At 44.3% G+C, this 13,362-nt stretch overlaps 1 protein-coding gene across 10 annotated transcripts in view; it reads right to left on the reverse strand.

Moving 5' to 3' along the window:
• The window catches only part of DEPDC5 (DEP domain containing 5), a 75,425-nt gene that overhangs the window by 38,132 nt on the left and 23,931 nt on the right, over positions 1-13,362 (reverse strand). For 6 of the 10 annotated variants that reach the window (XM_019539177.1, XM_019539173.1, XM_019539176.1 and 3 more), the window contains exons 18-24: positions 13,152-13,221; positions 12,420-12,456; positions 11,257-11,377; positions 10,617-10,840; positions 8,219-8,422; positions 5,481-5,616; positions 2,432-2,529 (exon numbers count right to left, since the gene is read on the reverse strand). In XM_019539177.1, the coding sequence (XP_019394722.1) occupies positions 2,432-2,529; positions 5,481-5,616; positions 8,219-8,422; positions 10,617-10,840; positions 11,257-11,377; positions 12,420-12,456; positions 13,152-13,221 (890 nt within the window). The remainder of the gene's footprint in view (positions 1-2,431; positions 2,530-5,480; positions 5,617-8,218; positions 8,423-10,616; positions 10,841-11,256; positions 11,378-12,419; positions 12,457-13,151; positions 13,222-13,362) is intronic. The other 4 variants (XM_019539178.1, XM_019539174.1, XM_019539179.1 and 1 more) reach the window with 1 other exon arrangement.

The following is a 13,362-nucleotide window of genomic DNA, read 5'->3' on the forward strand; positions in this document are numbered from 1 at the left end:
ATGCTTATCTTGCTGGGATCCTATGACCCCAGCTGACTTCCTGCCCTTTGGGCGGGGGGCTGGACTCGATCTTCCGAGGTCCCTTCCAGCCCTGATGTCTATGAAATCTATGAAATTTTCAGCCAGCTTAGAGGATGCATACTTGGCACAAATATTGCTGGGGCTAGGTGCAAAGGTAGCTCTTACAGTTCTATCATATGAGTGGAGATCTAAAATAATGTATTACAATAGTTTACAATAATCAGACACTGTAAGAACTGGTGCATTTTTGCTTCCTTAGTCATGGCAGGAAAGCAAAGAGGCGGCAAGGACAAGTTGCCAGTCATCTTATATCAGCTCCACTGATGCCATCTGCCATCCAGTTTAGGAACTGCAATAAGATTTATTTGCTCTAATCTGCCATCTGGCATTTATTTGCTGGACAATACAGACAACCTGTTAAATCTCAATATAAATAGTTGGGGTAATTTTTCACATGTTGCAACTAACCATCCTGTAGGTAGCAAAAGAATATCCAGTATGATTCACTAACAAATCATGCTGTTACAAATAAAGAGAGATCTGCTCCAATTCACAGGTGACTCATGCTATAGGAAAGAAATAAATATAAGTTCTGAGTCACTGAGACATGCTGTAGTGGCTGCAGATGCTTTGAGAGATTTTAGTTATAAAAAGGTACTCAGATGGAGTTTGAGCAAGAAAACAGCCACAGACAGAACTTTTACTTTGCATATGATATATTGTTTAGGCACAGTTGCAGACCTGAGGAGACTTCCAAAAGCAAACTATGTTTGTTGCTTAAGTATATTTCCCGCCTCTATATTGTACAAATCATATCTAATAGTTAAAGTGTAATCCAACAATTGTTAGAACAAAACCATGAACTCAGTCTGGAAGGTACACAAGCGAGGCTGGAGATTTAATGAGGAAATAACAAAACAGAAATAACATTAACGTTACTGGGTAACGGGTACGGATTGCCACATATCTAGAGGCGCAAAGAAACATTACTGTTATTAAGTTTGCTAGCGAACAGTCTCTTTGGCTTTGTACTGTACATGTGTGGGAGGGAAGAATATATTTGTGTTTCAGAGTCACTTATCTGTAATTTAGAAAGCAGATATTCAGAAGTTATGAAAAAATGGAAAACAGTAAGATGTTAAAAAATTATACAAATGACAGTAGTTTTTTGTATAGGCATAAATACATTCAAAAGATCAGCTGCAAAACAGCAAACGCACAGTTACTGCAACAGAACACTTTGTTTGGCATATAAGTTTGACTGGTTTTAAGAGATTCATCAGAAATTCTGAACTTCCCAATAATTGAGGTCTCATCATTAAAGGAAGGAGGTCTCACTCCTACTACTCTGCACATGAGTGCATAACAGCACATCTTACTCTGTCAAGATATCAGCATTAATTCTCACACAGGACCAAACTCCACAAAACATTTAATCTCATGAGAAACTTTTTACATAAACAGTATCAGGTTTAAAAGGTCTGAACTTGTGCTTAAGTGCCTTTTGGATGAGCGCTCTTAAGGGTGCAAAAGTTCAGCAACCCACCACCTGCAATGCAAAGGGAAAACCCATAGTTACAACTTCTCTTGAAGCTTCTAGTTTACTTCTTGTTATGTCCAAACTATTCTCTGAGAATTATTAGCTAGTTGAAATAACGTCAAATTCATTTTTATTCCTAAGCTACACATTTGAAAAACAAAGATTTTTTTAAGAGGATACCTTTTCTTGAAGCAACTATGTTGTCTGCGTAGTCAGACAAGCTTTCGAATGTAAGACATGACCTGAGGAAGCATATCTTGCATTCAAAAGCTTGTCTGATTTTCTCCCAATTACATAGCTGGTCCAAAAAAAGCTATCACCCTAAGAAATCCTTGCCTCACATAATTTCTGGACCATCACAGCTACAATATCACTCTTACTAACATAATCAAGATTCATTTTTCTTTAAATAAAGCAGCAGCATGCTATGACATGATTTAGCGCAGGACGAGAAACTATGAAGCATAGAGATACTTATAGTACCTTTTAGTATTTTTCATATCGGGACACCAGAAACTAGCTCTCATCCGAATTCACTTTCTTTAAACAGAATATACTGTTTACCTTTAATATTTCTGGAGAATTAACATGTTCTCTATAGTAAAAAATGTAAAATGTAGCTAGAGAAGCAAAACACAACCAATCAACAGCAAGGGCAATGAATGACCATTATTTGTACAGTGCTTTGGAACCGTAATTGTGTCTGGCATTGTTCATTCCTTTTATCCTATAACTCCTGGACTCACCCATATTGCACAGTTTCCCTCCCTGTTGCTTTGTTACTTTAATCATATGTCCTTATTTGCAGGCAATGGATACTCTACAATGCCTATAATCTCTGTGCTTACTTTATTGACCATTACTTATTACCTGCATTGTTGCTGTTGACCAAACTGTTTGAGAACTCCTCTGCTCCACCAAAAGTTAAGCAGGAGATGCTGTCACCTGGATGACGAGAAGTGATATGCCTGGGGAGAACAAGATTCTGGCTGATCAAAGAGAAATACTGTCCCCTATTTCAATCAGAGCACAGTTGCAAAAAATGCATCTGAGGTCTCAGGTCAGGCTTTGGTGAACGGTGCTCCATACAACGTTTTAAATGAGGGCCTATATGGCAGGAGGCATAGAAGGTGCTTTACCAATGCAGAATATTGATCAATACAGTTTGGTGCCCTGCCAGTGACCTATAATGTATTTCAGTGTTTTCCAACCTTTTCCGCCCCACAGCACACTTACCTAAATAAAAAAGGTACCATGAGAAACTGGACGTAGAGTGGGGAGGGGGGTTAGCGTATGGCCAGCTGGACGCTGACAGGGAGGGGTGGCGCAGGGCCAGCCAGATGGCATTTTGGGCTGGAGCCATGCCCCTTGCCTGGCTGGAGCCACACTCCCCATCTGTCTGTGTCCGCAGCAGCAGCAGGCGGAGGGTTTGCCTCCAGCCTCAAATGCTGCGACACGCTGGTTGGCAAACACTGATGTATTCCTGCAGGGTTCATCCAGCTAGCTACTCAAATATTTAACTAGGAGATGAATACAGCTAAGTAAGACTTAAGATTTCTAAATTACATGGAGATCCAATCTCAGGATCTATAAAATAAAAATTTTACCCTGAGAAGACTATCTTGGATTGATTTATAGTCAACAACCAATAACAAACTGAGAATGTGGGACTATGAAAATCTGGTATTAATGATCACTTGAATTCAAGATAAAACGAAAGACTTTTCACAGGAAATAAATCTCTTTAAAAAAGCACAATTTGGGTACTTAAGCTTGGTGAACAAGGTGCCATGGGAGTACTGAATCTATGGCACATGGAAAGAGACAAAAGAATCCTAAAATACACCATAAAGTTAAAAGGTGAGATTACAATTACCTTGGAAAGAAAGATGCAGGAAGAGAATAAGTCAGTGTGAAAAAAGAACCTGTACAGGAAATGGAGAAAAATGATGGAACCAAATAGGAGACTGTCATAGCTAGGGCTCAAAGTAAAATGACAGAGCTGTAATGTGTCAGTTAATGCCAGCCAAAAAAATAAAAGGGGAATAATAAAGGCATTTACAAACATACAAGAGCAAAGAGACACTTAGGGAAAAAGAGACTGATTAAAGCCTAGGAGGAAAAAGAGACATTAAAATTAACATCAAGCCTAAAAGTGGCTATGCTACCAAACTGCTTTATTTAAACAGTATTTTAACAAGAGAAGAATTAAAAAAGCACAGACACAGTAAGTAACACAGACCTTATTAATAAAGATGTAGATATAAAAAGCAAGTAAAGGAGTACCAGGAGGTGGAAGGGGTATCTGCTGTACTGCTCATCATTAAAATGTAGTGAAGGGACCAACCTCCCCAACAATGAGGAGAATACTTAACGTATATACCGGCTATAGGAGGGAAGAGGGCTTGCCCCTAGCTCAGAGCTGAACATGCTGACACTCAGATCAGTGAAGGAAGCTGGTAGAGTTCAATACATGGGGCAGGCCCATGGATAAAAAGAAATCTTAATTCAATTTTATGAGCAGCCAGCCTCTCTAACCATCAGTCCAGCCCTTACATTATGTGGCTTTGTAACTTACCTGGTTTCATTACAAAGAAGGAGAAAAAGAAGCATTATAACTAACACTGCTCAACAGCACTACAAGGCAAAACTATTTCTTGTGCTTGACATTTACTATTCTGAAATGAAGGTCACAGCTTCTGTGAAATGCTTCTCTGCACCAAAAACATATCTATCAACAAGTCAAAAAATAAGTCAATCAGTTACAGGGTACCTCCTGTACCAATTTCCAGACTGATCGCAACTGAGGTGTACTGCAATGATTATATATTTAAGTACCATATTTCACGCTGTGTAAGTCAAGGTTTGAAGCCCAAATAGTGATCTTTAAATTTCCACCTTGACTTATACACTGTATCCCGGGCCTTGCCCGGCCAGTCCACAGCTTCTACACAGGGCTGCTGCTGCCACTGCTGCAGCCGCCAGTGAACTCAGCTTCTGCAGCACCCAGCAGCTCTTTGTCTCCCTGCCCAGGGTATCAGGTAGGGAAGTAACAGGGGTGGGGGAGAGTGGTGGGAGCGCAAAGCCTGCACTGGGGTGGGGGGGCCAGGAGTGCAGAGCTTGGGTGGGCAGGGTACGGGTGTGGGGGAGGGTGTGGTTATGTGGAACGTGAGGGAAGGTAGGGGATGTGGGGACCCCCCCCAAACACGCCCCACCATGGTACACAGCAGCCAGTAGGCAGCAGGCACTCATGACCCGTGCAGGCACTGCCACCCTGTGGCATGCAGTCCTGCTGGCACTTGAACATCACTCCCCTCCCCTTCCCCCCCTGCCTACATGCAGCAGCAAGGAGCACAGCCTGTCTTTGTTGTGCTGTTTGGAGGGGCCAGGGCTGGGGTGAGCTGGGCTCAGCACTTAGCTGGTGTGGCCCAGGCAGCACTGGCCCTGGCCCCTGTGAGAGGCACTGGCTGGGCTCCACTAGCTGAGTACCGAGCCTGGCCCCAGCCCTTCTGGTGGCGCCGGTCTTGTACGTGTCCACCCCCCAGGTGTCCTTTGTAAGGGCTGGGGTGCAGGGGCTGGAATAAGTCGACCCCATATCTCTGATCCAAAAAGTTAGGTCAACTTATATGCCAGATCTACAAAAATCCTAACTTTTTGAATCAGAAAAATGGGATCGACTTATACACCACATTGACTTGTACACCATGAAATACAGTAATCCAGCTGCACAAACTGCTGACAAATAAACTATTTCAATGCCTGGGGTCTCATAATAAAACTGTAACATTGGTGCTGAGCATCGCAGCCAACTGTTATTCTCTTTACCCAATATGTGGCTAGCCTTGTACAAGTGTTCTTTACTTGGAACTGTGCTTTTGCTTAGGCAAGTGCTGTTAAAGGTCCCCCCTAATAACCTCACCTGCCAGTTGCCTCGTGGTAAGCAAGCTCCAGCAGTTCAGCAGAGGAGTGAGTCAAATCCCGCTGCCCGTTGCCCTGCATTTCTGCCATGTTCTGGCGAGTCTGGTGGTGGATCTGGATTGCTTCTCCCGATGGACCTACACCATTACAGATTTGTCATCAACACCCCCTTTGCTCTTGTTTCTTCAGTTTTTCCCATTCACCCCCAACTCCTTCTGCTCATAGAACAAGCAACACTAGCTCCAATATAAGTTAACATGGTACCTCTATGGCAGGGGCAAGCAAAAAAATGGCTCCTGGGCCAAATCTGGCCCACCAGGCAATTTCATCCAGCCCACAGGTGCCCACCAACTAACCGTACCCCACCCCGCCCACATGCCTTGCTCCCACTCTCATGTGCAGAAGGGCCTGGCCCAGCCAGCATATAGCTTCCAGGCGGGACTGCTGCTGCCACTGCTACAGCCTCTGGGAGACCTGGTTAGCTTTCCTGGCATCTAGAGGTACCTCATCTCCCTGCTGCAGCACTCACTCTTGGCAACAGGTAGGGAAGCAGTGGGGGTGGAGGGAGGGGGAGTGCCAGCTGGGCAGGAGCATGGAGCTGGTGGGACCGTGGAACATGCACCCAGGGGACCAGTGGGAACACGGAGCTTGGGTGGGAAGGGTGTGGATGAGGGAGGGCGGGGGGGGGAGGGTGAGGACCCCCGCACCTCCAATGGCGCACTGTTCCTGCCACCAGCAGGCGCTCAGGGCAGCTGACAACACATGGCTCCAGTCAGAGCTGCACATGGTGGCAAGGGGCACAGGCAGGCTGGCCCACCGTTACTGCCTCTATCATATGGGGCTCCCTGTGGAGCATGTGCAGCTCCCACCACTTGCGCACCACTGGGAGAAGCCCTGCATGATGCAGCCAGCTGCCTTCCCCACCCCCTGCCACGCAGGTCCTGGGACTCCATCAGGAAAGCAGGGGGTGGGGCTCCCCTTCACTTCTGTGCATGTCTGGGGACTCTGCCGGCATGGGGTAGGGAAGGCAGCCAGCTCTATCATGCAGGTCTTCTTCTGGTGGCGCACAAGTGCCAGGAGCTGCACACGTGCCGCAGGGAGCCCCATATGATAGAGGTGGTCCAGCCTGGTTGCATGCCTTGCCACCACATGCAGGTCTGCCCAGAGCCGCATGCTGCCAGGCACCCGCTACCTGTGGCAGGAGCTCGGCGCCATGGTGGTAGAGGGGTGAGTGTGTTGGGGTCCCCATATACCCACACCCTGCTCCCACAACTCCCCCCCAAAACATACCCTTTGACCCCCCCACAAAGTCACAGCCCTTCACCCCCCCACACACATACACCCCCACCCCCAACCACAATATACAACATTAAGACTTTATTTTTGAGTTATTATGCAATCTTCACTATATACACTATGCAAACAAATCATAAAAATATTTTTTGTAATAAAATGTAAATATGTTATAGTACAGGGGTCAGCAACCCCCACAACACGTGCCAAACATGGCATGCAAGGCCATTTTGCTCGGCACACCACCACCAGCCCGGGCTCTAAGCAGCTGCTGCCAGCCATGGAGCCCAGGCTGCTCCCAGCAGGCAGCTGGGAAGCTGCAAGCAGCTGCCCCAGGCTCCAGCATGTCGTGACTCTGGCACCTTCCAAGGTAGACAATGTGTTTTCTTCAGCTCTCCAGCCAAAAAACATTGCCTACCCCTGTTATAGTAGTGTGTGACATTTAGTATGAGATTTGGGTTTTTTTGATTCCAAGATGGCAACCCTCCCCTCCAGAAAGGGGTACTTCTGGGGTCAAGTCAGGAGTTAGCGGGTGGGACTTCCAGTCCCAAGATGGTGATCGGGGCAGGGCACCTGTCAAGGGGTGTGGCTACCCTTGTGGCCCTCAACAGCTCACCAAAGCTCACTGAACAGCCCCCCAGCCCACCCTTGCTCTATGGAATTGTGCAAGACAATCCCCTTGCTCTACAGCAGAAGCCAAATGACACCCTGAAGATTATATTCTTCTTAACAGAGAGATATTTTTGGAAGGTGTATTTATAAGACACTAAAGTTATGTCCATACTCCAAGGGTTGTTTCTGCTGTAACGTAACAGCAGCACTAAGACACTTGGCATAGTAACAGCACTGCCAACAAGACATAATTTTTTGCTGGAACATATACCAGTTCCCTGGCAGCTAGCTACCTTTTGCCAGCAGAGGTGTGCCCCCTTTCGGGGTACATCAGTTAAAGAGCACCATCTTTTCAGACCCCCACCCCAGCCAAGAGAAGTTGATAATGTAGACAAAGACTAAGGAAAGATTGGCACAGTTCAGTGTTTGAATCCTATACACACAATACATACGTGTATGAATGTCCCTAAAACTCTTACTAAATGCAGTCACAGCCCCCTCAGAATCTGCTGTCTAATAAAAGCCAGACATTTTCATCTTACGGTTTTTACTCACACCACTGACTGCAAGTTTACTCCCTGGAGAGTAAGAAATGTATAAACTGACTCCACAGTGTTTCCATGTTCAGAACACCTGCACAAGTCAAGAGACCCTTTGTTTCAATAAAATGTATGTTCTCAACTCACCTCTGACGCAAGTCAATTTCAACTAAGAGAAATCATTTTGTGGTGGGAGCTTATTGACAGTGGGATCTGTCCATGCATATTGAAGCCACAAATGCTTGACAGGGCAGGGTAGGGATGGTTTGAAAAAAAATAAGTAATAAAGACCTACCCACAGGAAATGTGTGCATCCAGCGCCTCCTGTTGGATGTAAGTTTCATGGGCATGCGAGAGGGCGCAAAGGGGTTTATTAACGCACGCTGTGGTGTATATCCACCAGGCCGAATGTGCAGCATGGATTCCGCGCTGCCTACATGGAACCTCCCTGGTGCGCTGGAGTCTCGCTGCTGTGACTCCAGCATATTCTCAAGAACATCTGCAACATAAAGCTCTAAATTAACATGAGATTAAATACAGGTGAAGTGAAAGAGGATGTTCTACTTCATGAAATAAGGCCACGCGGGGGGAGGAAGCTAGAGGCAGTATAAAGATTACATCACAAACAGGACACCAGACGACACAGAATATGGATTTTCTGTGTTTCAGGTGTCCAGGCAGATTTTTACCATCTAAGGTAAGAAAGCCAGAGAGGACACTTTTTTTCCCCAACAAGCTACAAAGAATTGCTTCCATCTTTAGATTTTTAAATAATAATATGAGATTCTTGCCCAGAGCTCTAGATATTCCTGACAAGCTAGACAAGTAGAAAACTGAGATAAGAAAGAAGTATCTTCTAGAAAGCAAGTAGAATGAAGTCACTGTATTACTCCAATTATATGTCAACCTGACATTTTCAAGTCAGATTTTAGGAAAACTGGTTTCCCCTGCAAATGTAAGTTGCTAACTACAGATAAAGACTTTGTACTGTTATTGCCATCACAAAATCCCACAAAAGAATCAAATAGCCAAGGAAAAACCACAATGGGCTAAATTCAGTCAAGTCCAAAAACAATATTGCACTGAAAAAAAAAAATTACAATAACGGAATGAGGATCTCTTCCAAGTATACAGTCTCTAATGGATTCAGGATGAAACACGTATATCAGAACAAGAAGGCTTAAGGGAGTACTTTATGGATGTTTTTAATGTCAGAGAAAGGCAACAGTGAGGAAGCTCCTAAGACTCCATCACCCCAACTAGGTTTCATGAGGCACAAAGGCTATTTTTCAGATCAAAGCGCACACTGGCTTCTGTCAATAGGACCGGATGGGCTCTGTTCCAGAACTCTGAAAAAAAATAATCCCCTGTCAGCCCAAATGCTGACATCTACAGACAATAAATTTTACTGTAAGTGCTTTACAAACATATCACTCCTCTGTTAAGAGGTAAGGAAATGAACACAGAGGAGTGAAGGGACTCAAGTTCATGCAGTTAGCCAACTTCTGAACAAGGAATAGACCGCAAGTCTCCTGAACCCCTGACCAGTGCTCAGTTCATTGGACCTTGCTGCCTTCATTAAAATAAAGGAATAACCAGCGTGCCATCTTTATTTATAAAATGATCAATATACAGGGAGAGTACTGGAGAACTAAAGAGGCAAATGTGGTTCCAAGTTGTGAACAGTATAGCTGGCAATTACTCTCATACCAGAAAAAATGCTGGAGTTAGAACGGAGTCAGCAAGACAAACTACAGGAAGAGCAGCCCAAGTTAAACCGATATGATTGACTGTTTTGTTTTTAAAACAATATCAGCGCTTGTAAAGGCAGCTGAAGGTTGACAACAATCACTCATCTCAGAAAGGGACCCAAGACCTCTCGAGCATATATTAACAACATTTTACAGAAGTAGAACGTTGGCTGCTGTGGTTTTCCTGCTTTATCTGTGGCAAGTTAAGGTGTCAGGCCTAGGTTGTATCAGGGTTAAGGGTAGTCTTATGTAGAGTTTAGGGTATGGTTTGGATAGGGATGATCTTGCCTCAGGTAGGGGGTTGGACTCACTAGATGACCTCTGGAGGTCCCTTCCAGCCCTACTTTTTTATAACTCTATGACTCTAAGGCCTTCGGAAGGCACTATATGCAGACAATGAACAACATTAATAAAAAAGGACAGGCATGTTGGCTAACTCAGCAAGGCAGGAGGAGGAATCCAGAAAGTTATAGCTAATGACAGCAAACCCTCATGGAGCAGAGTTATAAGTGGGGTTCCCCAGGGTTCACTGCTGAGCCCAATTTCCATTATAGAGATTCAAAAGTGACCTGAAAATGAAGCACAAGCTGCACGTATCCATATTTGCAGAGGGGACCCAGGAGAATTGTGAGATATTATAAGGTGATAATAGACAGGGGAAATGGGTAGATCAGTGTCAGAACATGCCTATATAGGGCAAGGCAATACAAATACAAAAGGGACAAAGATAGCAGAGAGAGAGCACCAAATGCAGACAACAGCAGTGTGCACTGCCAGTGAACACTCACTCTTAACACCTGGAGTTTTGGTGCACATATGAGCAATGCCTCCACTGCTCTGGTTTGGAAGTGGCTGATATGAGTTCAGAACCTCTTCCCCTTGTCCCACAAACAAGAGGCATGTTAAGGAACTACCCCATTTCCATCCCTGCCTCAATCTGACCTCTGGTGCTGGTGTAACCCAAGGAGCTGCTGACTTCGTATTGATGCAGATGAAGTCGTGGGATCATTAGGATGTTGGAGATCTTGCCCAGGGAGCTGTCATCAGAAGCCTGGCTCCTCACCTCCTCTGGCAGCAGAGTGCGACTCTGCAGGGAAGGGCTCGATGAGACATCGTAAGAACTAGAGCTCTTCCTGGTGCGACTCTCTCTCTCCCTTACAGACCTGCTGGAAGATAAAAAGGGACATCCAATGGCATGAAAATGAGATTGTCACTTCCTTACCAAGGAAGTGGTACAGCTTTTCGTGCCTCGCAAAATCTAACCAAAGCATAGCAAAGACAATGCAGCAGCAATAATTTTATCAGTTAAACACAAAAGCAAAATCCAACATGGATAGAAATCAAGAGTTCATCTTTTGCTTAGCTCCCATACCACATGTGTATACTCTCAGCAGCATAGTAGGGAGCCACCAGCAGGAACCTGACTGGTAGCCTGTGAAAAGCTTAGTCTACTACATTCAAACAAGTTCTAAGCACTTGAGGTTCAGCCCTCTCCATCTTTCCCCATAGTATTTTACATATGGGCAAATGCAGCAAAAAGCTGAAGGTGAACTTAAAACAGTTTTCCCACAGGGCTTCTTACCTGAAAGTGGTACAGCGCTGAGCTCTGGATGGACCAGGAAGCCTGAACACTTGAGCATCATAGCCATCATAATCAACTTGGATGGGAAGGGCATTCTCAGCATCCTTAGGTGCCCCTAATGCTGGAACACAAACCATTTAATACTGTAACCTTCTTTAAGAATCCTGCCCAAACTCTGGGATTGCTGGATGAGTTAGAACCATCCAGCTCCCACCACAGAGAGAGAGGAAGTTATTCCAAAATATATGGAAAGTAAATGCATATCAAAAGTGCTTCACAAGCAAAACAACTACAAGCAGAGTTCTCAGTTACAACAATGAAAGTTAATGACTGGGAATCAAAGTTCTAGCCCACTTTTAACTCCTTTCCATGCAGTCAGTCATCAAATGTCTTTCAGTTTTCATGAGGAAATTTGTACATGACCATTTTCAACCAGTACGTGCATGAATGCAAAAATGACCTTTAAGAGTAAGAACAAAAAGCATCCCCCACTTCTATTCTCATGTGTGTTCCTGGTAACAAGAGTGGTATGACAGGATTCTAAGCTTTTCATGCTGCAATTCTGCACTTATGGCACTAACAGCATCCCAAGGAAGGCAAACAAGGTCTATCTTTTCCATTCTGGTGCAAAAGGGTCAAAGGCATCAAGGGTGCCAAACGTACAGCCTGTGGGCTGGATCTGGCCCAAAGCTTTAATGCGGAGGATACTTCTTGCAGTTGCAGCCAAGCACCAAAGCAAGATCATGATATCTTATAAAATACACATTCATAAATGGTAATAAATGGCAGAATGCCTATGTGATAAACATAGTAAAGTGATACATTTTATAAAATGGCCCCATGACACCCTCCAACACTAACACTGACATCTCTGCAATACACCAAATTGATATCATCTCTCCTTTAGCCAGCTGACAAACAGTCAGGCCCAAGATCTAATTCCATTCCACATAAGGCACTAGTCAGAAAGCCCCCTTATAAACCTACATCAGCACTGTGGGCAACATAGATCTTGTTCTGCTGCCATTTGGTATAATTATCCCCTTCTCAATGCCATCAGCAGTAGTTTAACCACAGTGCCATGGCCTTTTTAGAGCCATTTATTATTAAAAAAATAAAAAATGAATCAATGAGATGGGTCATTCCAGCACTGAATTACTCACAGGAGTCTCTGCTGTTTTTCGCTCTGTCAATCAGTGGCTGGAGACCAGACACAGGAAATGTGGCAAAGGAAACAAAACAAAACCAAAATAAGGATACAGGTCAGCATGTTCCAAGGAAACTTCCCCCCAACTGTGACTGAGCATCATCAGACTTAGTACTTTGTGCAGAGCTTTGCAGTTTATTCTGCTGACATCCTCAGGCTCCAGCTCAGAGATTATGTAAGAAGCTGGACACTTAGTCACAACCCCCAAAGTAAAACTCATCTTTGCCAACAAGACAGCTGTCTCCTCCTCACTCCCATGGACACTTTAGTATTAGATTTTCCCATGATGAAAAAGGGCTGTTTATATTCCATATTAGCAAGTGAGTATATTTTACCTTTAAATTCCTTAAGCTTTCTTCTAGCCCCATTCTGTGAAAGGAAAGTCTTCATACTAATCCCAGGCCTAGAACTCCTTTATCACTAAGAATCACAGCTGTACTTTCACTTGGCACTAGCATGGAATCCCATCACTACTGCTTCACCTACACTGCTACAAAGACTTTGATATCTGGCACCAAAACGCATTAAAAGCATTCTTGAATGAAAAGAAGGCATAAATCCATGCTGGTCAGAACCAATTTAGTACAGCTGAAGAGCAGCTGGAAAAGACCAGGACTGAACAGCATGCTATAGCTAAAGAGATCAGCTTGTCTACTTGACAGGAAGAGATCAACAGCAGCCAACCTACCTTCTTTCCTGCCAGCTTGATCCGTGGAGTAAAACTGTTACACAGAAGCTGGCTTTTGGATGTGTAGAAACTAAAGAGGAAGAGCCAAGCTGTTCAGTGACTTTTAAAAAATTAATTATTTAAATAAAAACAAGCAGTTACTTAACTACTGAATAAGTGGCCACTGAGTGTGGGTTAGTTTCACTTGGATCCTACTCCAGAAGGACAAGAT

This window comes from Crocodylus porosus, unplaced genomic scaffold (assembly GCF_001723895.1).
Source record: "Crocodylus porosus isolate Cpor-Errol unplaced genomic scaffold, CroPor_comp1, whole genome shotgun sequence".
Lineage (NCBI taxonomy): Eukaryota > Metazoa > Chordata > Crocodylia > Crocodylidae > Crocodylus > Crocodylus porosus.